The following is a 24,815-nucleotide window of genomic DNA, read 5'->3' as shown; positions in this document are numbered from 1 at the left end:
TAGCAAAATTTTATTTCATTTTTAATGTTTATTTATTTTTGAGAGAGAGAGAGAGACAGAGCATGAGCAGGGGAGGAGCAGAGATAGAGACAGACAGACAGACAGAATCTGAAGCAGGCTCCAGGCTCCGAGCTATCAGCACAGAGCCCGATGCGGGGCTCGAAACTGCGAACCGTGAGATCATGACCTGAGCCAAAGTCAGACTCTTAACCGACTGAGCCACCCAGGCACCCCCTAGCAAAATTTTAAATGCATTACAACTAGAAAGCAATTCGACATCTATACTTCAGTCTCCTGATAAACTGTGCTTACATACAAAGACATGTACATGTAATAGCATAGGATTGGAAATAACCTAAATTTCCATCAAGAGGAGACTCTTAAAACAGATTAGGGCATACCCTTAAAACGGAATATTTTGTACTCATTAAAAATTGTAAGATAGGTGCGGCTGGGTGGCGCAGTCGGTTAAGCGTCCGACTTCAGCCAGGTCACTATCTCGCGGTCCGTGAGTTAGAGCCCCGCGTCGGGCTCTGGGCTGATGGCTCAGAGCCTGGAGCCTGTTTCCGATTCTGTGTCTCCCTCTCTCTCTGCCCCTCCCCCGTTCATGCTCTGTCTCTCTCTGTCCCAAAAATAAATAAAAACGTTGAAAAAAAAAATTAAAAAAAAAATTGTAAGATAGAGAGCTATTCCTGCTCCAAGATTTGCTGTTATAGGAAAAACATCAAGGTATGTTTATATACTTACTCATACGTGTGTGTCACGTATGTGTGTGTGTATGTGTGTGTGCACGCGCCCATCTGTGTTTTTAAGAAATAAAAGATGTACGTGTTTCCGAATGCACAAAATATTTCTGGAATAATGCAGAGAAGTATTAGAGAGGGGGGCTGGAGAGCCAAGGTGAGACAAAACACTTTTAGGTCTTTTGTCCTGTTTGAATTTTTTTCTTACCACATCTAAAGTATTACTTTCAACTGCATCTAAATATGGGTATGCGTATTTATATTATTTATATATCATACCTGATTATATGTAAAATCTCAATGGCTGTGAAATTATGCATATTAACAGGTGAATATACATATATTAATCTGTATACAAATTTAACTGAAAGAATATGCAATATTCTGAGAACTTATCAGATAGGTCTATAAAAAGATATGTAGACATACGGATATGAAAACAGGCACAGGAAGTTGAAAGTAAAAGTAAACTCCTCTAGCAGAGTATGTTAGACTAAGAGAAAGACAGGATCTGAGAATACCAGAAAACTCTGGACTGGATTTCAAATATTGTGTGTCACACGGTACATAGATTCTTAATATGTTCTGTCTTTGCACATATTATTTGTAACTCTCCCACCAAAAAGAAACCAAATTAAGTCAGCCTTCATCAAGGGATAATTTCCTATGCTTCACAATTTAAAAGCCACGATTTGAATCTTCACTTAAATTTCATGGGGCGCCTGGGTGACTTAGTTGGCTAAGCGTCCAACTTCGGCTCGGGACGTGATCTCACGGTTTGTGAATTCGAGCCCTGCATCAGGCTCTGTGCTGACAGCTGGGGGTCTGGAGCCTGCTTAGGATTCTGTGTGTGCATGTGTGTGTGTGTCTCTCTCTCTGCCCTCCCACACTCATGCTCTGTCTCTCTCTCTCCCTCTCTCAAAAATAAATAAAACATTAAAAAAATTTTTTTGAATTTCATAACTTGAGGAAATGCTCTTGCTTTCTGAAGTTTAAGTGACCCCACTTAATTAACTCTCTAAACTACCTCCTTCCACCTTAACCCATTCAAACCTGTTCATCTCTGACTTTTTATGCTAGGCAAATAGGTGTGAGCATCAAGGAATCAAAAATATCTCCTGGAAAAAAGGACAGCTAATTAAGAGCCAAGAAGCTAGCTCATTCAATAAAAACTCCTTCTCAACCAAAAGAAAGTTGACATTTACCTATTGGCTCTAAACTAAAAGAACAAAAACAGTTAATACTTGAGGATGCACTACTATGTACCAAGGACTATCTTAATCTCTTTATGTGGGTTATCTCACTTCTAACAGGACTCTATAAGGTAAGTACTACTACTTATTTTACAGATAGGGAAACAGAGGCAGATAAATGGAGCCTCACCGGAGAGCTGAAATTCACAATCTGGGGACCAGTGACTCCGGAGCCTGCTGGGGTCACCCTGAACAGTTATGAAACCCGTCAGATTGCCCTGATGTACCTGTGGACAGCCCCGCTCCTCAGAGTTATTTTGTCCGTGACCATTTGTAGGACATGATCCCACTGACTCAAGGTTTTTCTAGGGATGAGGAGGCGAGAAGCCGGACTTATGAGGTCTCCGTTGGCAATCAAGCTGGGGGGAAAAAAAAGAGAGAGAGAAAAAAAAATGAGTGAGCCACACCATCGGAAACGGTCATACTTTTAACACCACGGAACAAATTCCAAACCACCAGGAGAGCAACCAAGCTGCCAACCTCAATAGGAAAGGGCTCCAACTTACAAGATAGTGCAGGGCTCCTGCAGCGGTTTTCTGAAGCGAGCCGACACGTTGAGTCTCCTGTGCATCACCGGTTTCACCTTTAGAAACAAACACATGTAAATCACTGAGCTTCAGTTTTCTTTCTTTCTTTTTTTTTTTTTCCCTAGGAATTAAAACTACAGGTGTCCAAGGAATGGGCTTGTTAAAAATCTTGTTGTTGTTTTTCCCCCCACTTACATAGAGCCCAGAGGGTATTATTACCTGCCCTGCAATATTAGCTGCCCTTAACAAAGCTCTCAAGAAAAATTTCCCTTAAGCTCTGGCACACTGCCTCACAATTGGGCTTACTGTGAGAATTTTAAGGCAACATTTTATATGTTTTTATTTATTTTTTTAAAGACACATTCTAGAAGTGATTGGCCAAGTAAGTTTGTTTAGTTTATTTATTTATTTTGGGGAAAGGGGGAAAGAGAGAGAGAGAGAGAGAGAGAGAATCCCAAGCACGCTCTGCACCGTTAGCACAGAGCCCAACATGGGGCTCGAACTCACGAACTGTGAGATCACAACCTGAGCCAAAGTCAAGAGTCAGATGCTTTAACTGACTGAGCTACCCAGGGGCCTCATACATTCCTTTCCATAAAACAAAAACAAAGTAATTCTCGAGTCACAGCATACTTCTCTCCCGTGCTGAATCTGGGGCCCCCCGGGCATGTGACACCATCACATTCTCCCCAAGGACTCCACTTCTCCCCTCTCCAACAGCCCATTTTCCTGGGTCTTTGCTTCCAGGCTCATGGCTGCTGCTGGTGAGAAGCAAGAGCCCCATCCCCACACCCCACCCCTGCCCCAGGACACCTGCTCCTGAGCCCAGGTTTTGGCTCCCAGTAGCCCTCTCCTCCCCGTCAATTACTTGTGTTTTTTCCAGCAATGAGCTGTCTGAATCCCTCCCTCTCACTCTGAACTCTAAACTTCCACTCCAGACACACTCAGCAGATCATTTCCTTCCAAACTTAAGGAAATTGGGGCCAACAGACATGAAGCCCTTGGAGCTGCCTTCCCTCCACAACTCAGCTCATCCACGTCTTCTCCCACTTTTCTCCTTTCCTGCCTGTCTCGTGAGGACCCTTTATAGAGCTAACCCTGACCTTGATTTTGTCCCCAGCTGCCTCTACTCCATCCACTAGTCATCTGCTTGACTTAAAGCTGCCGCCACATCCTGGTTCCCTATTGCCCCTCCCGCCAGTTTTCCCATTGCACTTACCATCGTCTGACGTAGGACACATTTTATTAAAGTAAAACCTTGGTTTGTGAGCATAATTCGTTCTGGAAACATGCTTGTAATCCAAAGCATTTGTACATCAAACTGAATTTCAAGAACCATTGGCTCAGTTGTGATCATGTGACATTCAGCGTCCTGAATGGCTCCTATTGCAAGACACAGCTCGTTTATCAGAAAGGTTTGCTCGTCTTGCGGAACACTGGCAGAACAAGTTACTCGCAACCCAAGTTTTACTGTATTTGATTTTCAACTGCTTGCCCCCTATTGTGTCCCTTTTGGGTTACTCTCAATATTACCTAGTAATAGACTGAGCACATACTTCATACTTTTTTTTTTCCAAATGTCTTGCCTCTTAACCTTGATAAAGACCTTCATTGCTGGACTCTTGAAGGTGAAGGTGAATATGTTACATAAACAAATAACTTCAAAACTCTCGTCAAACTGACTAAAATACACTATTTTTCTTTAGAGCATACATATCTATAATATATACAGAAATTCATAAACACATGATTTAAAAATAATTATATAGTTCTGAGTATATAAGTTCTAACTAGAATTAAATCAAACCACTGTTCTGAATAATAGTTGTTTTCCTCATTCTGCATGGCCAATTTTTCCCCAAATGTTCATGAGTAGCCAGTTGAACTGAAGATTAATCTTAAAGAGATATTTGAGTCATTATAATTAAATTAACTAGGCTGTTTTCAGATATACTAAGAATCTCAAAATATAATCCAAGTAACATATGTCAACTGAAAAAAAAAAAAAAAGAAAAAAGACCATCGTATAAAGCAATTCAAACTTTTTGGAAAAAGTATGATTTTTAATTTACAATGCATTTTCAAATAATACCTTCAATCACACACAAAAAAATAAGTCAAATCAACTGCACACAAGGGAAGCTTTTCCAGAACCCTTATCAGGAATGAAATATTGGTCACTTGGTGCTAACCTAGAGAAGTATGGCTTTAGATAATGGAAAACATAATAATAAGTTAGAATATGTTTTTAAATTTGTAAATTTTCTTATTAGCCCATACAAGTTCCCTTGCCCTTTAAACAGTATTTGAAATATGAGTATAATGTTAAGCATCAACACACCTAGTTATGGGGGGATGGATACCCCAGGATGGAATGTGAGGTACTCGCAACCCAGACCCTTGGGTGCCAGGAACAGCTTTCATTAGTGACTGACCACTGGCTACAACGTTAGTTGTCAAATCCACGACTATGGAATCAAGTCAAGTGAAAAGGTATCAATTCAAAACTCAAAACTGTTATAATCTGTTATAAAAATAAACTCAAGGAAAATGAGTTTTCCTTTTGGACCCACATGCTTACAGCGGACCTGTTGCCTGGATTCTTCACTGAGTTCAGCACTGTCTTGGAAAAACCAGTGTGTTTGGATATTGATAAGTAGAGTCTGACTGGAGAGAAGAGTCATTCCCTCAGTGGAAGTTAGATAGGTGAACAGGTGGGTAGGTAAGTATTAACTGAATAAATACTTGGCTAACATTTTTCTCGAAACTAGTTCTAAAGAGAAAGATGGTGAAAGGGGCATTAGACATGTCCGCTCTGTTAGGATGAGGTGAGCCAGGACTCTAGTCTTCAGACAGAAATCACAGGTGCTTTCCAAAAGATCCCTGTGTCTCTCATTTCTTTTATCTTAATGTTTTTATTTATTTTTGAGAGAGAGCATGAGTGAGGGAGGGAGGAGCAGAGCGAGGGGGGGCAGAGGATCTGAGGACGGCTCAGTACGGACAGCAGCGAGCCCGATATGGGGCTCAAACTCACGAACCGTGAGACTATGACCTGAGCTGATATCAGACGCTCATCCAACTGAACCACTCAGGTGCCCGTCTCTCATTTCTTATTTAGATTGTGTTTATGTCACAGATGGCCATATGAAACAATTTTTAATGCCCACAATGCTTATGTGAACCTGGTAAATCTATTTGTGATTTAACTCAAGTTCATAAATTCCACATCACACTTAGGACAATAATCACAGCTGGGTCACATTCAAGTTAAAACCTACATGACTCAAAAAGTATGAATCTGTTATAAAAATAAACTCAGTGAAAATGAAATTGTTGCTTTGAAAATATATATTTGAAACAACAACACCAAAGTCTGCAAACGGAGTAACTGAGTAAAGATCTACAATTCTGAAACTCCAGCACTGACTGCCAAAACTTTTGACGTGAACCAATTCAAAGCCTCACGCCTCATTTTCTTAATCTGCAAAAATAGTGATAATCTTGCTAAACTAGCCCAAAGGGATGCCGCATGAACTAATTAGCTAAGTGGCAATACCACTCCCTCGGGCTGTTAGGCTGAATGCTTCAGAGAATCCACCCGCCTCAAATCTCAGCACGGATACATCACCCTCTTGAAACCTCTTGAAATCTAGCCCAAGAAAATCAAAGTCAGTCTCAGGACCTAAGGAAATGCTGTTAAATAGATGCCATCCCAAAAATCTAGCGACCACTGACCTCTCGTGAACACCCGTTATAAAAATTTTTAAGTCAATATTAAATAACTTTTAAGAACACATACCAGGTTTTTATGACTATCCGTAAAGATAAACTTAGGCATTTGGGGGGGGGGGGAGGAGAACGTAATGAAGCTATTTATTTGAAAAAAATATAGGCCAACCCACACAAAGAGATCTCAACTCTATATTTTCCTTATTGTTTGAAGAAAAAGTAGGTTCTCCAAATGGGAATCTTTGAGGAAACTTTGTTAACTTCTTTGCAGAGACGGCACACAGCATCAAAGAGGAGAACAAAGCCCTTTACAAAAACATTTAATCAATTTTCACCAATTTTTTACAAGTTTTTATTTATTTATTTTGAGAGAAAGAGAAAACAAGTGGAGGGTGGGGCAGAGAGAGGAGGGGAACAGAGGATCCACAGTGGTCTCTGTGCTGACAATGGAGAGCCTGACGTGGGGCTCAAACCCACAAACTGCGAGATCATAACCTGAGCTGAAGTCAGACTCTCAACTGACTGAGCCACCCAGGCGCCCCTAATTTTCACCATTTTTTGATAAATGAGAAGAAAAGGGCCAAACATTTATAAAAGACCAGAGTTTCAACCAGAGTTGAAAATAACTCGCCTAGGAGTCAATATAGCAGACATGTCCAAACTAGGCTAATTAGGGATTGTCCTAAAGAAGTTTTTCAGGGGCACTTGGGGGGCTTAGTCAGTTAAGCATCTGACTTTAGCTTAGGTCATGATCTCACCATTTTTGAGTTCAAGCCCTGCATCGGGCTCTGTGCTGACAGCTCACAGCCTGGAGCCTGCTTTGGGTTCTGTGTCTCCCTCTCTCTCTGCCCCTCCCCCGATCACACTGTCTTTCTTTCTCTCTGAAAAATAAACATTAAAAAAAAGAAGTGTTTTTTAAAATAATTATCCTTTTTTTTCAATATTACTACTTTTTAAGTAATAATATTGAAGAAAGACTGGCCAAGATGCCTGATGGATGCTGACAGTATGATGTGATGGTTTCTATGATAATAAATAACTGGAAAATGCCTCTGTCAGAGGGGATTTCATGCTGGGAATCTCTCCTAAGCTTCATGGAATGAAGCCATTTCTCATGGAGATACTCCAGACACATGGACTAAAAGAGAAATGGGACAAGAAAAGGCGCAGAACAAGATGTGAGGACAATAACCAAACTTTCCTAAAGAATAGTTGACTCACCCTCTCCTTGGATTTCTACCAATGGTCTTACACTGCATCTCAGTTGTGAGTTTTGCCACATTCTAACCTACGGATTAACACAGACCTTCTGAGACACAAAAATTGCACCCTTTTCCTATCACTATGTGTCCCTTTTTCATATCTGAGGAAATAAATTCTAATAATTGGGACATATTTTGATAAAGAAAATGCATCTTCCGTGCTTGTATCAGGATTGTGTTTCTGGGGTGCCTGGGTGGCTCAGTCAGTTAAGGATCCGACTTCGGCTCAGGTCATGATCTCACGGTTCGTGGGTTCAAGCCCCGCGTTGGGCTCTGTGCTGACAGCTCAGAGCCTGGAGCCTGCTTCGGGTTCTGTGTCTCCTTCTCTCTCTGCCCCTCCCGCACTCGCACTCTGTCTTCCTCTGTCTCAAAAATAAATAAACATCAAAAAAAGAAAAGATTGTGTTTCTATTATTAAAGGTCGTCCCCCTCCCAGGGATAGTTCTGCTTCTGGTAAGAAGGTAGAAGGTTGTAGGGAACTATTGTTCCCAGCATGACAACAAAAACTGAAAGATACGCTAAATATCATGATTTTTACATGTAAAAATCCCATGTCATTATGTACATGCGTAACATGTACATGTATGTATACACCCTCATAAACACATAGTGACTTTTTTTAAAGTTTTATTTATTTATTTTGAGAGAGTGTGTGAGTGGGGGAAGAACAGAGAGGGAGAGAGAGAATCCTAAGCAGGCTCTGCTCTAAAATAGCACAGAGCCTGATGCGGGGCTCAAACCCTCAAACTGCAAGATCATGACCTGAGCAGAAATCACGAGTCAGACGCTTAACAAACTAAGCCACTCAGGCTTAGTGAAATTTTTAAGTGTGGTTAGTCTTGGAGGGTGCGCTGGAGTAGGATAAGTGAGGGGATGTAATAAGGGTACTTTCCTTTTATACTTCAATTCTCTCTATATAATTTCTTTTACCTTTTGACCCCTTCACCTATTTCTCCTACCCACCCTCTCACCTCTGACAATCACCCATCTGTACTCTATCTATGAGCTTGTTTTATGGGGTTTTTTTTAACTGCACACAGAAGAGAGATCATATTGTATGTGTCTTTCTCTGATTTTTTTTTCACTTAGCATAATGCCCTTGAGGCCCATCCATGTTGTCAAATGGCAAGAATTCATTCTTTTTTGTGGCTAAATAATATTCCCTTATATTTATAATTATATATACAAATATATATCTCACAATTTTTATCCACTCACACATTGACAGACACTTAGGCTGTTTTAATATCTTGGCTTTTGTAAACAATGCTGCAATGAACATGGGGATACATATATCTTTTCATTAATGTTTTTATTTTCTTCAGAAAATACCCCCAAGTAGAATTTTTGGATCCTATGATGCTGAAGGAACCTCCATACTGTTTTCCACAGTGACTGCACCAATTTACATTCCCACCAACAGTGCACAAGGGTTCCTACTTCTCTGCATCTGCACCAACACTGTCATTTCTTGTCTTCTTGATAATGGCCAAATACGTGTGAACTGGTATCTCCTTGTGATTTTGATTTGCATATCCCTGATGATTAATGATGTTGAGTATCTTTTTATGTACCTATTGGCCATCTGTAGGTCTTCCTTGGAAAAACGTCTACTCAGATCTTCTGCCCATTCTTTAATGGGATTGCTTGGGGCTTTTTGCCACTGAGTAGTACGAGTTTTTAATATATCTTGGAGATGAGCCTCCTGGCAGATGTAGGATTTGCAAATATTTTCTACCATTCAGTAGGCTGTTTTTGCTTTCTTTCATTGTCAGATTCAAATTATCATAGCCAAGGGGCACCTGGGTGGCTCAGTAGGTTAAGTGTATTACTTTGGCTCAGGTCATGATCTCACGGTTTGTGAGTTTGAGCCCCGCGTCGGGCTCTGTGCTCACAGCTCTGAGCCTGCAGCCTGCTTTGGATTCTGGGTCTCCTGCTCTCTCTGCCCCTCCCCCACTTGTACTCTGTCTCTCTCTGTCTCTCAAAAATAAATAAATGTAAAAACAAAAAATTTTTTAAAATTATCATAGCCAAGACTCAGGTCAAGGAGCTTAACTGCCTATGTTTTCTTCTAGGAGTCTTATGCTTTTAGGTCTTAAACATTCAAGTCCTTAATCCATTTTGAGTTAACTTTTGAATATAGTGAGAGATAGCGGTCAAGTTTCATTCTTTTGCATATGCCTGTCTAGTTTTCCCAACACTGTTTACGGAACAGACTTTCCCTGCTGTATATGTTTCCCTCCTTTGTCATAAATTGACCATATGTGCATGGGTTAATTTCAGGGCTCTCTGTTCTGTTCTATTGATATCTATATGTCTGCTTTTATGCCAATGCCATACTGTTTTAATTACTATAGCCTTGTAAAATAGTTTGATATTGGGGAGTATGATGCCTCCAACTGTGTTCTTCTTTCTCAAGACCGCTTTGGCTGCTTGGGGATTTCTGTGGTTCCATACACATTTTAAGATGATTTTTTTTTCTATGTCTTTAAAAAAAATGTTACTGGAATGTGCAATAGGGATTTCACTGAATCAGTAGATTGCTCTGGGTAGTAAGGACATTTTAATAATATTTATTCTTCCAATCCAGGAGCATGTTATACCTTTCCACTCATTTGTGTCTTCCTCAATTTCTTTCATTAATGTCTTATAGATTTCAGTATATCAGTCTTTCACCTCCTTGGTTCAATTTATTCCTAGGTATTTTACTCTTTCTGAGGCAACTGTAAACAGAATTGCTTTCTTTTTCTTTCTCACGGTTTGTTATTAGTGTGTAGAAACACAACCGATTTTTGTGTTTTAATTATGTGTCCTCTAACTTTACTGAATTCATTTACTAGTTCTAACGGGTATTTTGGTGAAATATTTAGGGTTTTCAATATATAATATCATGACATCTGCAAGCAGTGACAGTTCCGCTTCTTCACTTCCAATTTTGATGCCTTTTATTTTTTTTTCTTGCCTAACTGCTCTGGCTAGGACTTCCAATATGATATTAAAAAAATAATGAAAGCAGGCATCCTTGTCTTGTTCCTAACCTTAAAGGAGGCTTTCACTTTTTCACTGTTAGCTGTGGGTTTGTCATACACGGCCTTTGTTATGTTTCCCCTATTCTCACTTTGTTGAGAGTGTTTCATCATAAATGAATGTTGAATTTTGCCAAATGCTTTTCCTGCATCTATTGAGATGACCATATGATTTTTGTCCTTCATTTGATTTCATTTATCCACATTTTGCTAATGTGGTAGTGTATCACCCTGATTTGAGGATGTTGAACCATCCTTTCATCCCCAGAATAAATCTCACTTGATCATGGTATGCCATCCTTTAAATGTCAACTTTGGTTTGTTAATATTTTGTTGAGGATTTTTGCTATGTTCATCAAGAACACAGGCCTGTAATTTTCTTTTCTTGTGGCATTCCTTGTCTGGTTTTCGTATCAGGGTAATGCTGGCCCTATAAAATGAGTTTGGAAGCTTTCCCTCCCCTTCTACTTTTTGAAAGACTTTGAGAAGGATTCATATTAATTCTTCTTTGAATGTTTAGTAAAATTCACTAGTGAAGTCATCTGGCCCTGGACTTTTGTTTTTTTGGTAGGTTTTTGATTACTGATCCGCCTATTCAGATTTTGATTTCATCATGATTCAGTCTTAGTAGGTTGTATGTTTCCTGGGATTTATCCATTTCTTCAAGGTTGTCCAGTTTGGAGCATACCATTTTTCATAGTAGTCTCTTATGATCCTTTATATTTCTGTAGTATCAGTTGTGACATCTCCTCTTTCGTTTCTGATTTATTTGAGTCTTCTCCTTTTTCTTGGTGACTCTAACTGAAGGGTTGTCAATTTTATCTTTTCAAAGAACCAGTCCTTAGTTCCACTGATCTTTATTGTCTTTTTAATCTCTATTTCATTTATTTGTCTTCTAATCTTTGTTATCTCCTTCCTTCTTCAAATTTGGGACTTTGTTTGTTCTTTTCTTCCTAGTTCCTGGATGAATAATGTTAGGTTGTTTATTTCAGACTTTACTTGCTTCTTGAGGAAGGCATTTATCTCTACAAACTTCCCTCTTGGAACTGCTTTTGCCACCCCCTATAAACTCTGGCGTGTTGTATTTTCATTTTTGTTTGTCTCAGGCATTTTTCATTTCCCTTTTGGTCTCTTCTTTGGTTCAATGGTGGTTCAGTAGCATGTTGTTTAATCTCCACATATTTGTGAGTTTTACACTTTTCTTCATGTGATTAATTTCTAGCTTCATACCAGTGTGGTCAAAAAGGATGCTTGACATGATTCCAGGCCTCTTAAATTTATTGAGAATTTTGTAGCCTAACAAAGGATTATGATCTATCCCGGAAAATATTCAACTCTTTATCAGGTAAATTACTTATCTCTATTTCATTAAGGTTTTTTCTCATTTGGAATGGATTCCTCTTTTTTTTTTGCTGTGTTGGTTTTCATACAGTATGTGAAACAACCAAGTCTCCCAGTCTTGAGGAAGTGGCTTTGTGTAGCAAGTGATCCTGGTTCAACCCTGCCCTAGCCCTCTGTCATCTCCCACACCTTTGAGCTTGCCCATGCAGCCTATTAGATATTTAATGGCTCCCAGTAGCTGAAGTGCCAAGACTTGTCAGTGTCCCTAAGGGCAGATTCTCAGCACCTAGACTCAGGCTGTTGGGAAGCCAGATCCTCAGGCAGCAGCTTTTAAAAGTATGTAAATATATACAGTCCTACATATGCCCTTGGGGACCACAAGCATAAGCCCCACTGGCCTGGAGATCTGGCAGGGTCCCAAGGGCATCAGTCACAAAAATTAGGGCTCTAGACATAAAAACAAGGGTACCAGCTGTGAGTAAAGTTCCCGTCTAGGAGACACTGGTGCTCTGGAGCATGGCAGAGAGAGAATGTGAAGACAGCACCCACCTTCCACAGTCTCTGGAGAAGATTGGAGTTAGCCCCTCATATAATTTAGAAGCCTGCTGCTCAGGCTGCCATCATGATTAGCTAATAGACTCCTTCACAGAAAGACAGAGCTCCTGGGTCTGTTGCCTTTTGCTTGGTCCTAGGGGTGTGGTAGCTCACAGAAGAACTCTTTCTCCATTGGTTACAGTCTTGTGGGAACCACAAGCATAAGCCCCACTGGCTGCCAGAGCCAGGCAATGCGGCAATGTTCCCTGGCAGTAAGTGCAAGAATGGAGGTGTGAGATAGGGATATAGAAGTTCCTTTCTGGATGACACCAACTATTACAATCCCAAAGCCAGGTGGTCAAGAGGTGTCCCTTACTTGGGAGCCCCAAAGACTGAGGGACCAAACTCATACAAAAGCCTCCTTCCAGGAGATACTGGTGCTCTAGAGCCCAGTAAGGATAGAGTGCAAAGGTGGCACCTGCCAGTGTCCATCCCTGGATAGTGTTCCAGCAGGCTCCTTGGATGTCAGCATTAAATTAGACATCTGCCTCTCAGGCTGACACTTCAGTAGAAGGAAGTGAGCCTCCTTCACTTTGAGTGTGAGCACAATCTGCTGCTTCTGAGCTTGACCTCGGAGCAGGTGAGTTCCACGCAAGGCTTTTAAGAGATGTCCTCCAGATCACTGCTATCTTGTGGGTCTTAGGACACAGGCCCCATTGGTCTTTAAAGTTAGCTATTTGGGGGGTCTATATCTCAGGAACAGGCTCTAAATGCTGAGGCACCCAGTGTGGTGTTTGAACCATTCACTCCTCGGGAAGGAATTTCAGGTTTTGAGTTTTCTCCCACCTGTGGGTTTGCCTTGGCCAAGGGTGGGGTTTAAACGTGGGGAGTTTATGTCCCGGCCTCTCCTTCCTGCTTTGATGCACCTTGTTTCTCGTTTACCTTATGTGTAGTTGCCACTCAGCAGCCTTTAGAGTTTTTTAAAAAGTTTGTTCCACATGTAGCTGTAGACTCAGGGTGTCCACAGGAAGAGGTGAGTTCAGGATCTTTCTCTGTCACCATCTTAAACTGGAACCCATCATCTTTTTTTTAATGCATCAAAGACCTTAGGATGCAAAGAAATCTAAATGAACTAAATTCCAGAGAGGGATTAGCCCTTTCTAAATGAGAAGAAACCTATAGCTGCTTTCATCCCCCGGGGCACAGCAGGCAGAAAAAAAAACCTTCCAGAGACAGCCAGTCCATGGGCTGACGTGACAGAGAAGACCGAGACGTAGGGCACACATCCTCATCATCCACTAAATTCTTCCCCACGAGACCTTTAAGTGCACAGAAGTGTAACAAAAGCTAAGAGCAGGGTAAAAGAGCAGAGGAAGCAATCCCATGGCGTGGAAGGCTAGAGGTGGGGCTGGAGAACAGAGAGAAGACTCCAGGTCTGGGCAGTTTTCAACCTGCTGCTTTTGCACTGGGTCCTGGGGCAAGCAAGTCCGTGCACAAACCCTTTGAGAGCCAAGTTTCCTACAGCCGTTTGGGTCTGTTGGACATAAGCCTTGTTCGTTTTCAAAGCCAGACATCTGGAAGGCTCGTCTCTCCAGAGCATGGTTCCAAGGATTGGGGGTCCCACACCCCTTGCTCCTCAGGGATGTGTTCCATTTTTGCAAGACCCTTCCATCTTGTAGCGAGCTGTTCTGGGAGTGGGGTTTTTGGCAAGACTGTGCCTCTGCCTCTCCTAGACATCTTGACATGGCCTTTTTATCCTCTGTCGTCAAGAAGACATTCAGCTAGTTCTCAGGTCTCTTTCAGACAGAATTGTTCTATAGATAGCTGTACACTTGGGAGTGTCTGTGGGAGGTGGTGAATTCAGGGTCTTCCTAGGCCGCCATCTTGAACCTCCTCCAGATTCTTCAGTCAACACAAAATTACATGATATACATAATGCCCATCTGCTCTATTCATTCTCGTTAACAGATTTAAAGGGTTTTTTTTTAAACAAAGACAGATTTTAACCTTGGATATTTCTTACAAAACATATCCTTTATGATATTTGACATACTAAAATGTCTTTTTTCTCGTACTGAGCTCTCCAGGACTTAAGAAAATTAAGTTCCAAAAATACCGTTAATCTGGAATAGCATAGCTCCTAGGTATTTGGGGTATGTGATCCTCTATGAGAGTGAAGAAAAATAAACATGGAATGTGTAGCTCAAAAATCTGTCATAATTCAGCAATATGTCAATACGTTGTCCAACTCCATCATTCTGTGATCATGCTAATGATCATGTGATTCATGTTTCCTATGCTAAAGAATACTTCTGTCCACACCTAAATGTTGGTTCTTCCCCCAGAGTTACATCCATGCACTCTACACTCTTATGTACATACTGTAAATACATATTACATACCTAACATTTATTTCTTTTTGGGAGAGAGCAAGCTCAAATGGGGGAAGGAGACAGAGGGAGAGAGAGAATCCCAAGCAGGCTCCATGCCATCAGCGCAGAGCCCAATACAGGGCTCGAACCCATGAGCCATGAGATCGTGACCTTAGCCGAAACCAAGAGTTGCACACCCAACTGACTGAGCCACCCAGGTGCCCCCCTGTACTCTTTTCTTTATAACTTCAAACACTCTCCCTAGTCAAATTTATCCAACTCAATGTTATTTATTAACATCATTTTGTTGATAATGATCAAATATCTATCTTTAGTCCAGATCTTTCTCCTGACACCAAGCCATTTTTTTAGCACATGCCATGCCCAGAACTGTATCAGACACTTTCCATATGTTACCTTAACTTTTTACGTCATTTTCATATGATAGTTATTTTCAAGTAAGTTTACAATTGTAAAACACACCAGAATTTATAAACTGCTTTCATTTACAGTGACATTTGTTCCTCAAAATCACATTATAGGGTTAGTATTACTCCAATTGTATAAATGGGAAAACACGGACCTCTCTATCTGTCAAGGTCACACAGTAAGCAAAGAAGTGGACCCATGAATCTGTGTCTTCTGTTTCCCAGTCCACACAGGATCCATTCCTACTGCTAATGGTGCCCAAGACAGAAGTGGGCCACCAATAGTAGACACATATTCACACTTATTTAAATAAGATCTTTCTTGAATTATCTATAACTGAATATATATAAATATTTATATATAGGCAAGCCCAGAATGCCCTTATTCAGTGGTCTCCATATTCTCTCAAGACCACTCAACTTTCTCTCCCTTTACCTACTATCAAATATTCTTTACATGATTATATCAGTACAATTTATAGAACCCCAATAGAATGAACATTGAAATCTTTTACCCCCCAAACTTCTAGAAATTCCATAAAGGCATGGTGGCAAAATCAGCCCAGCCACTGAGATATTTTGGGGAGAAAATATTCATTGCTATATAATAATGAAAAATTCCAACTACTCTAACCTCAGTGAGAACCTAGTTATAGAAGATGTCTCTAATTATAATGAACAAGCTGGTTAGAACATTCCCAGAAGGGTCCAATTAGTTTCCATGAGCTGATGAAACCACTCATCTCTACCTGGATCCTCTACAGGTCCCCATGCTGTTGTAACCAGTCCAGGGGCGGATTCCCAGAGGAAGGAGTTGGATTCATCTGTCAGGTGTGAATTAGTATCTCTTATGCAGAGGGTTATTTTTCTGCCAGTAAAGGATACCTTGGCAGCGGTTTGCAGATTTATCTTTTTAACTACTCTCCAAATGAATGCCTCCCTTCTTTGAAACAGGGAAACCACCCAAAACAAAGTCACAAATAAATGACATGGGCATTCAAAACCATAGTAGCAAGGCAAAGGATTTCCTTCTAGCTTAAAAGTAACCTGAAAGTGACATGTCATTAAAATTTGTCCAAATCCACAAAAAGTACAGCAGAGTGAACCCTAATATAAATATGGACTCTGGGTGATTATGACGTCTCAATGTACCACTTGAACAGATTGATGTTGATAATGGGGAAGGCTGTGCATGTGTGGGGGCAGGGAACACATGGGAAATCTCTCTACCTTCCCCTCAATTTTGCTGTGAAAATGAAAATATTCTAAAAACTAACATCTAGGGGCACTGGGTGGCTCAGTCAGTTGAGCATCTGACTTGAGTTTGGCTCAGGTCATGATCCCAGGGTTGTGGGATCAAACCCCATGTCGGGTTCTGCACTGAATGTGGAGCCTGCTGAAGAGTCTCTCTCTGTCTTGCTCTCACTCTCTCTCCCTGCCCCCCTCCCCAGCTCACACTCTCTTTCTCTCCAAAAAGTAAATAAAAAATAAAAATAAATAAAAAATAAAAAGTATCTAACAAAAATAACTTTAAAAAATAAAGTGTCCAGGTTGTTAAATCTTCTTGCATTAATAAGCAGAATGCCATCAATTTTCATCAAATTTTGAACAGTCAAATCAATTTCCCAGCATACCACAAATTTTTAAACTACTGCCATTCTGGTTTAAAGTTTCTCTTTATTGCATTTTGTGGAATATTTTTTAGATCATCCTAAACATTCTGAATATGTAATATCAAACCTCACATTTATTACCTTTATTCTAAAAATATTACCCACAATGGGCACTTTACCTTATAGGAAAACTGAATGTGCCTTGAGTCATTTTTAAGGCATTTATAAGTAGGTCTGCATGAGTTTCCCTAATGCTGTGCAGAAGAGGATAATATCACCCCCATCAAGTTAAAAAATAACCAATTAACCCAAGAGAACTCAGGAGGAATCACAGGAAATACCACCAACCAAGCATTGCAAACTTATTTTTTTCATTGTTTGCCTTTTCTTTTGTATTCCTTCTTAACTCATTCCACCACACTTACTATTTTACCACAGTCATTTTTGTTTGTTTTGTTTTCCCAACTGGGATTTCAGTTCCCAAACCAATCCAGGCAATGGAATGTAAAATTTCCACTAGGAATGCAGGGCAGGGGGAAGTGTGTCCAGAGCAATGCGAGATGAAAGTTAGCAATGCTGAGTATGCAGCGCGGTCCCTGTGGGCGGGCAGAGTGCAGCTTCCACCTGCATTTAAATAGGTCACCGAGTCCCCAAGACTCCCACTCAAGAATGTGCCAAAGGTCCATGATGTACGGTCGGTCATTCATCAGCACTAAGGAAGCTATTAACCCACCAGCAGACGGCCAGGGGAGGGCCGCAGCACTGACTGTGCTCCCTGCTGGGGATGCAGTACCGAGGAGGGCAGACAGGGGCCGCCATTCTCACCAAGCAGCCTGCGGGGTGGGGTGCGGTGGGGCAGTGAACAAGGCGGCACCACGTCACTGAGGAGCACGGAGCTGGGCATCGGCTTCAAGCCCTTAGCGGCCCAACTCCTACCTGAGTCACTGAGGCAGGTCACCTCACCAACCTGGGTAGCCGCGTCCACCCGGCCGTAGGAGGAGGGGACCCCATCCTGGGCCTCTCTCCATTCCCTTCAAATTCTCACATTATCCAAAAATATTCAAGTATTATTAAAATGCAACCTATCTTGAACTAAAAGTAAAGCTTTTAAACTTAAGCTATTACAAATATCATTTGCTAACCCTACGTGTCAAAGAATTGCCAAGGCAATGGAGATCTCCATGGTTTGGATTAAAACGTCATTATGTACACCAAGTGGGACCCATTACAGGTATCCTCTCGTAACTGTTAGAAAAATTAATGTAAAATTGACCCAGGTGGGTTTTTGATAAAATCTTCCATCAACTTCAGCTTCAACTGCGGACAAGATGGCGTGTCTGCAGCCGTGCACCTCACAAAACAGGTATGACGGTAATTAAATCTGAATTCTCAAGAATCAGTGACGGACCAGTGGTCGTGTGGTTGTGGTCTTCGTGAAGACCACAACCACTCCCTGAGCTGGTCATAACACTTCATATTGCTCACAGAAAGACCAACGACGCCGCTGACTCTCACTGTTCAGAAAATATCCATCTTGTTTACTCTCAACAAAGAGGGTTCACGCATTCAGTGACTTCTATCTACTGTGCACCAGGCATTGGGGTAAGTGTCGAGTATTCGCCGGTAAATAACTCCAGATCCCCGCCCTCGTGAAGCCCACAGTATAGTGCAGGGGTAACAAACAAAAAGTAAAAAAATAAACTAAAACAAACAAGTGCATAATCACAAATTACGGAAAGTGCTCTGAAGAAAATGAAGTAGTCGCGAGATACGACCGGTGGGAGGCAGGAGTGTGGTAGGTAAGAGGGGAAAAGAGCACGCCGCAGGCACAATGCCGGGCCTCCTGAGCCAAGGAAAGGAGGCGAGATGTTAGCCTAAGTGCAATGAGTCTCGACCACAGATTTCTACAAGGGTGGCTCTGGCTGCCACGTGGGGAGTAAGTGGAGAAACCAAAACAGGAAGCAAGGAGACCTTACTTACTTACGTCCACGTAAGGGACGGTGGTGGCTTCTCCGAGGGGATGACTATGGGGAAAGAAAAAAGGAGGTAGAGCCAAGACACATTGGAGGTAGAAATTAGAAGTTCCCGGAAGAAGCGTGTGGAGAGTGAGGGAAAGAGGGCTTGAGCGGTTGGACATACAGTGGTGCTGCATCTGAGGCAGACAAGAAAGATTTGCCCCGGCTGGAGAATCAAGAGTTTCGTTTGGGACGTTACGCGGGAGATGTCCGTGAGACCTCCAAGTAGACCTCCGTGTCACCACGTAGGCGAGCTGCAGCTCATGGAAGAAGCCACAAGAGATGCAAACTGGGGGCGATCAGCACGTGCGTGGCATGTAAAGCCATGAGGCTGAGTGCACTCGCCAGGGGAGGGCACGGAAAGCAAAGACAGGGGCTCAGGACCCAGGCTGGGGACTGGATGACGGAGGAGAAAAAATTCCACAGGAGACGGGAGAAAAGTGGACAGACAGGTAACAGGTAAACCTAGAGAGTGCAATGTTCCGGAAGCTGAGAGAGAGGACCAGGTGTGCAGAGACGGATGAAGAGGGGGACAGGAAAAAATGCTCACTGAATTGGTCAACACAGATACCACTGGAGAGCTTGACGAGAGCATCCGGAGAGGAAAGCAAGACACGGGCTTCTACTGAAGAGTTCAGGGCTTGAAAAGGGGGTAAAGAAGCGGAGAGGGCTCTTGCTGCTTGGTATTATCAGCGTCGGTAGGAAACACGGCAAGTTTAGGACACGTTCCTTACTATTCATACCAGTATCTGTATTTGCTAAAGCCGGGACATGTAGAAGGCATTTAGAACAGGGAAGAAAGAATTTCCAGCTTCCCTGGAAACACCGAAGCAGCTCAACTCAAGAAGCCGAGCAAGGGAGACTTTTGGGATCACACAATTGTGAGCCTCACATATGTGTGGTCATAAAATAGGCAGATGCTAAGCCCGACCTCAAGAAGACACACGGGACCTTGTTGACCAGAAGAGGCACAGAGGTCACCTGGGCAACAGAGAGGGAAGAATGAGTCCCAGAAAAGCAAACCATCACATCTGCACCAGGCTCATCCGATAAAACTGGTTAAAATTGGAGAATTCGTGCTAAGTTACTATCCTACTTTCCTCTTTCCAAAGGGATTTCTTGAAGCATTTCAACAAACAAGAGAAACACATGCCAAAATACTGCCAAATTCAGAGTGCTTTAAGAAAATCGAAACTCCTGCATGTACTTGAGATGAATTAAATACCATTCTCTCAATGTGAGGAACTGTATGGAAAAACTACGTTACTGATAACATTAAATTAACAGAATAGTTCTTCAAAACTCTGTGGAATTTCATATCCGGAGCTCTAATATGGGCTGTGTGTGCCCTTTGGCACTGAATTTCTCACGTTTATCCTGAGAGAATAATTCAGAAGTAGGAAAAAAACTATATAACTTAAAGATGTTAAGTAGAATATTACAGAGCAAATAGAAATTATCCAAAAATAACTGTAATGGATTGCATCAATAAAAGTATATATTAACTATCAAAAATGATGACAAACACCATGTAAATGTGAAAAATATAAGAGAAACAATGTAAGTAAAACACAGTGAATAACATAAGGTATGCATAAAATGTATGTAAGATATGTATAAAATTTGTGTAAGATGTATTCTGTGATTACAACGCTATGCATAAGTAGATAAAAGACAGACGTATGTATGGAGAAAAAGTGGAAGAGAATTTACAAAAATGAAATCCAATTGTTTCAGTGACAGTCCCAGGGAAAATACAGTTTTCACTAAATTGTTTTTTACTTATTCTAAACTAGTATTTTGATCATTTTTAAGCTGCTATTTTAAAAATTAATTTTAGCAAGGTGGTACCTGTGCATGAATAAACAAAGTCCAAAAACAAACCAAAGTGAGCATACTGGCAGTTTAGTATATGGTAAAATTGGGATCTCAAATCACGGGGGCAGAGACAGATTTGCAATAAATAATACTGAGAACTGAGTAACCCTGGTGTCTTGGGAGAAAGATAAAATTACATCTACACCGCGCACCGTAGACAGGACATCACCTTAGTCAAGTGCCCAAAACAAGTATCGCTAACGAGAAGGCCTATCACCGTCATGTACTCTAAATGTACAAAACAAGAGGGTTAGTTGTCCCATGAAAATAAAAACTTTCCTCCCCACCTCTTCTCAGAGGATTTACTTTAGAAAACCTGCCCTTGCAAGTACTTTCTCCTGTCTTTGAAACGTACGCGAAATGTTTCTAAAGATTAGGTACCCTTTAGTCCACTTCGTGTCCCAAGTCCTTCTCAGGTACCAAGAATGTCAACATCAAGCCACACAGCACCACTATTTCCCGGTTTCAAGTAGGTGGACAGGAGCCTAAATTCTCTGGGCACTTTGCTCCAAGTTGCAAAACTACCTCCTATTAATAAAGATAGCTTGGTTTTCTTCCGAGTAAGGCCAACGAGCTCACACAGATTGGTCACCCCAATTTCCAGGTGAATTTAGGATGAACCATGTGTGACAAATTGTGCTCTCAAGTCCTCTGCTTAAAGACCAGTTATTTTTGATCTTCAAAATGTGTGTGAGGGCCTGTATCTGCCTGGGTATATGAAAGAGTCAGATTTCCTTCTGTCTTTGCAATCTCTGGCCTGTGATACACATCGTATCCTGGTTTAATGCATACTCAATAATATTAGTGCTTTCTTTCTCTACTACCTTTGTGAAGAGGATTTCTGGATTAAAAAGAGATTTGGGATTTTTTTGTGGGTTTTTTTTTAATATTTATTTATTTTTGAGAGAGAGAGAGAGAGAGCAGGGGTGGGGCAGAGAGAGAGGGAGACAGAGAATCTCAAGCAGGCTCCGCACTGTCAGTGCTGAGCCAGACGCGGGGCTTGAACCCACGAACCATGAGATCATGACCCGAGCTGAAATCAAGAGCTGGGTGCTCAACCGACTGAGTCACCCAGGTGACAGGTGCCCCAGAAATGTTTGCTTTTAAATATATTTCTCCAGCAGTACCCACTGATACGCACTGAGCGGGCACAACCTCAACTCAATCACAAGAAAACATCAGGCAAACCCAAACGGAAGGACATTCTACAAGATAACTGACCTTCAAAGTGGTCAAGGTCATGAAAAATGGAGGAACAGTACCAGGTTAGTAGAAAGTAAAGAGACATAATAACAACTAAATGCAGTGGGGGCTCCTGGATTGGATCTTGGACCAGAAAAAAAAAAAGACATCAGCGTCAAAACTGACAAAACTTACATAAAATCTGTAAAAGAGGAGACTGTATCCATTTTAAATTCCTGCTATCAATAACTATACTATGGTCGTGTAAGGTGTTAACAAAGGAAGCCAGATGCAGTAAAGCATATAAAAGATTCTCTGTATTATTTGGCAACTTTTGTCTAAAACAACTTCAAAATAGAAAGCTAAACAAATGTAGTGTTTAATACTCCTTATCATAACTGAAAATCTAACATATAGTAGGCCTCCCCCACCCTGTCTGCACATCCCCTGCCCGGTCCTCCCCCAATCATCAGCCACAAGTCTGCATTTAAAATGTAACAGAAAGTAAAAATAAATACCTTTTGAGAAAACCAACAATAGCCTCCATTTGTACTCAGACTAAGTTTAAGCATCTGTCATGTGATTACATTTGGTTTTCGTTCTAGTTTCAGAGAAAGCTGACCCTCTTATCACTTTGTTAAGCCAAGAGACAAGTTGAAAAGAAGAAGAAAAAAAAATAGCCAAGCTATATCTGACATGAAATTACTTATTTCTGGCACTCCTAAATCAGGGAAGAAAGTACAGTTACTCCCCCAAAGATCAGTCAGGTCATGGGTTTGGTCACCAATATGCAAAGCAGCTTACAAACAATGGTTTGTCTGAACCAGTGAACCTGGCTTAATTGGAAATATATTTGCATTCCCTTAGGGTAGAGCTAGGTCAAAAGAACCTCACTGTTGTGTCAAAACTGCACCACCCAGGAGGTCAAAGCACATGATGTCCATGAAGGTACCGTGAGGATTTTTTTCTTAATTAAAAGCATTTAAAAAATCTCAAGAAGTCACAGTTCAAAATGATCACTGGCCCAGTGATGCCCCCTTTTATGTAATTAGCCGACTGTGAGCTTACCTCCTGCCCACCTGAATGAGATACCTTCACCTAAGAACAGAAGATTAATGACAGGGCAACCCTTTTAAAGAAAACGCAGGAAGAAATAAACTCTGTATTTGGCCCATTAAAGACCTAAGATTTGTTAAAAAAAAAAAAAAAAAAGTTGATGATACTTTGTTACTTTGTGTCTCACTCATGAATTATCGTCACTTCCCACTTTTTCATACTTCTGTCCCTTCTCCATCTGGATTGCCTGGGTGAAGGTGGCTCATTGAAGAGCCTGGGCACTTTGGCATCTAAAATATTTTTGACGGAATCAAAGAAGACAACAGACAGAAGACTTTCACAGCAAACATAACTGAGGGAGGCCAAGTTCTTCTCACTCCCAGTCTGCCGATCCCAGGGAAAGCCTAGGAACCAGGGGGTCCCTGGAGTGAACCTCACCTCGTGGGATAATCTCAAACCAGCATCTTCAGAGCTGCCTGGTCCACACCCAACACCCCACCAAACACCACTTCCTCCCAAACCGCCCCCTTTTCTTTCCAGATAACAGCTCTCGCAGGCCACCATCTTTGATTACTGCAGGAACAGCTTTTGCATTACTGCAAACAGGCGGCTCAGGAGGTCCTCCCGGGGACAGGAAAAGCAGTGTGGCATGTAGGGTCCTCTGCTTCTATTGCACCCTCTGGAGAAACTCTGGAAGTCTTGATGCCTTAACCAACTAGCCATCTTGGAAGGGTAATTAACTTGGACCTTCCCACCCACCTGCGAAGACAGGGGGACACTGTGCCCTCCACATTGAGGGCTAATTTAACTGTCCCTCACATGTCACACCAGAGGCCATTTCTGCAAGGCTGTTGTACAAAGAGCAAGTTAAAGATTTCAGTTACGTCAGCACTGCGTCCTTGTCCGGGAGTTTTCGACAAATGTGTTCCACAAAATCGTCTACAATCCCAAGCAGGTGGTGTGGATTTTTATTAGTTTTAAAAATAAATTAGTGGGGGCGCCTGGGTGGCTCAGTCAGTTGACTGTCCGACTGATTTCTGCTCAGGTCATGATCCTGGGGTCATGGGAGCAAGCTCCACACTGAGCTCTGTGCTGAGTGTGGAGCCTGCTTGAGATCCTCTCTCTGCCCCTACCCCACTCACACACTCTCTCTTTCTCTCTAAAAAATTAATTAAAAATAAAAATAAATTACTGGAGAACATTTTTCTGTCTCTCTCCTCTGTCATCACTTTCTCAGACCACAATAGGGTATATTCCTTAGCATAATAGCAAGGTTTTCAAAAAACAAATGCATACCTTTAAGGGTCAGATGAGTCCCATTTATTTCACCATGTCTCTGATTTTTAAATAAAAGTGAGAGGACCAAAAGCTGTTTTCAGTCACACAACCTCACCATTCTTACGACCACATATTTCCTGCCATTATTTCTGGCCTCCTTCTCTCACTCCCATTGTTGAATCCCAGACCAGAAGCCAGTATAATTTTTCTTTAATACCATCCTATGTGGAAACCTCATATGAGAGTTGAAATTATTGATCAGGTTTCACAGGAAATTCCAAATAAAGGAAGGAAGGGAGGGAGGGAGGGAAGAAGGAAGGAAGGGAAGAAAGGAAGCAAGGAAGAAGGAAGAAAAAGGAAGGAAGGATGAAAGTAGGGAGGAAGAAAGGGAGGAAGGAAAAAAAGAAAATTTCTGCTCTGACCAAATGAAGTAACTGAAGAAGCATATGTACCTATACATAATTTGCAATTTTGTTAGTAAGCACACCTACACAAAGCCTCCAATTCTCTCTATTGATGGAAAAAAAGAAGGGATACAGATAATCAAAACACTGGCTAATCCAAGAGTCATTTAAAAT

General features: G+C 41.5%; 1 protein-coding gene across 1 annotated transcript in view; it reads right to left on the bottom strand.

Annotated features, from left to right (window-relative positions):
• Window positions 1–24,815, bottom strand: part of DCDC2 (doublecortin domain containing 2) — a 166,640-nt gene that overhangs the window by 113,754 nt on the left and 28,071 nt on the right. The window contains exons 4-5 of the mRNA XM_040460340.1: window positions 2,503–2,579; window positions 2,224–2,355 (exon numbers count right to left, since the gene is read on the bottom strand). Coding sequence (XP_040316274.1) covers window positions 2,224–2,355; window positions 2,503–2,579 — 209 coding nt within the window. The remainder of the gene's footprint in view (window positions 1–2,223; window positions 2,356–2,502; window positions 2,580–24,815) is intronic.

Source organism: Herpailurus yagouaroundi, unplaced genomic scaffold (assembly GCF_014898765.1).
Source record: "Herpailurus yagouaroundi ecotype Mexico unplaced genomic scaffold, PumYag 250, whole genome shotgun sequence".
Taxonomy (NCBI): Eukaryota; Metazoa; Chordata; class Mammalia; order Carnivora; family Felidae; genus Herpailurus; species Herpailurus yagouaroundi.
This window is presented reverse-complemented; position numbering and strand designations above follow the sequence as displayed.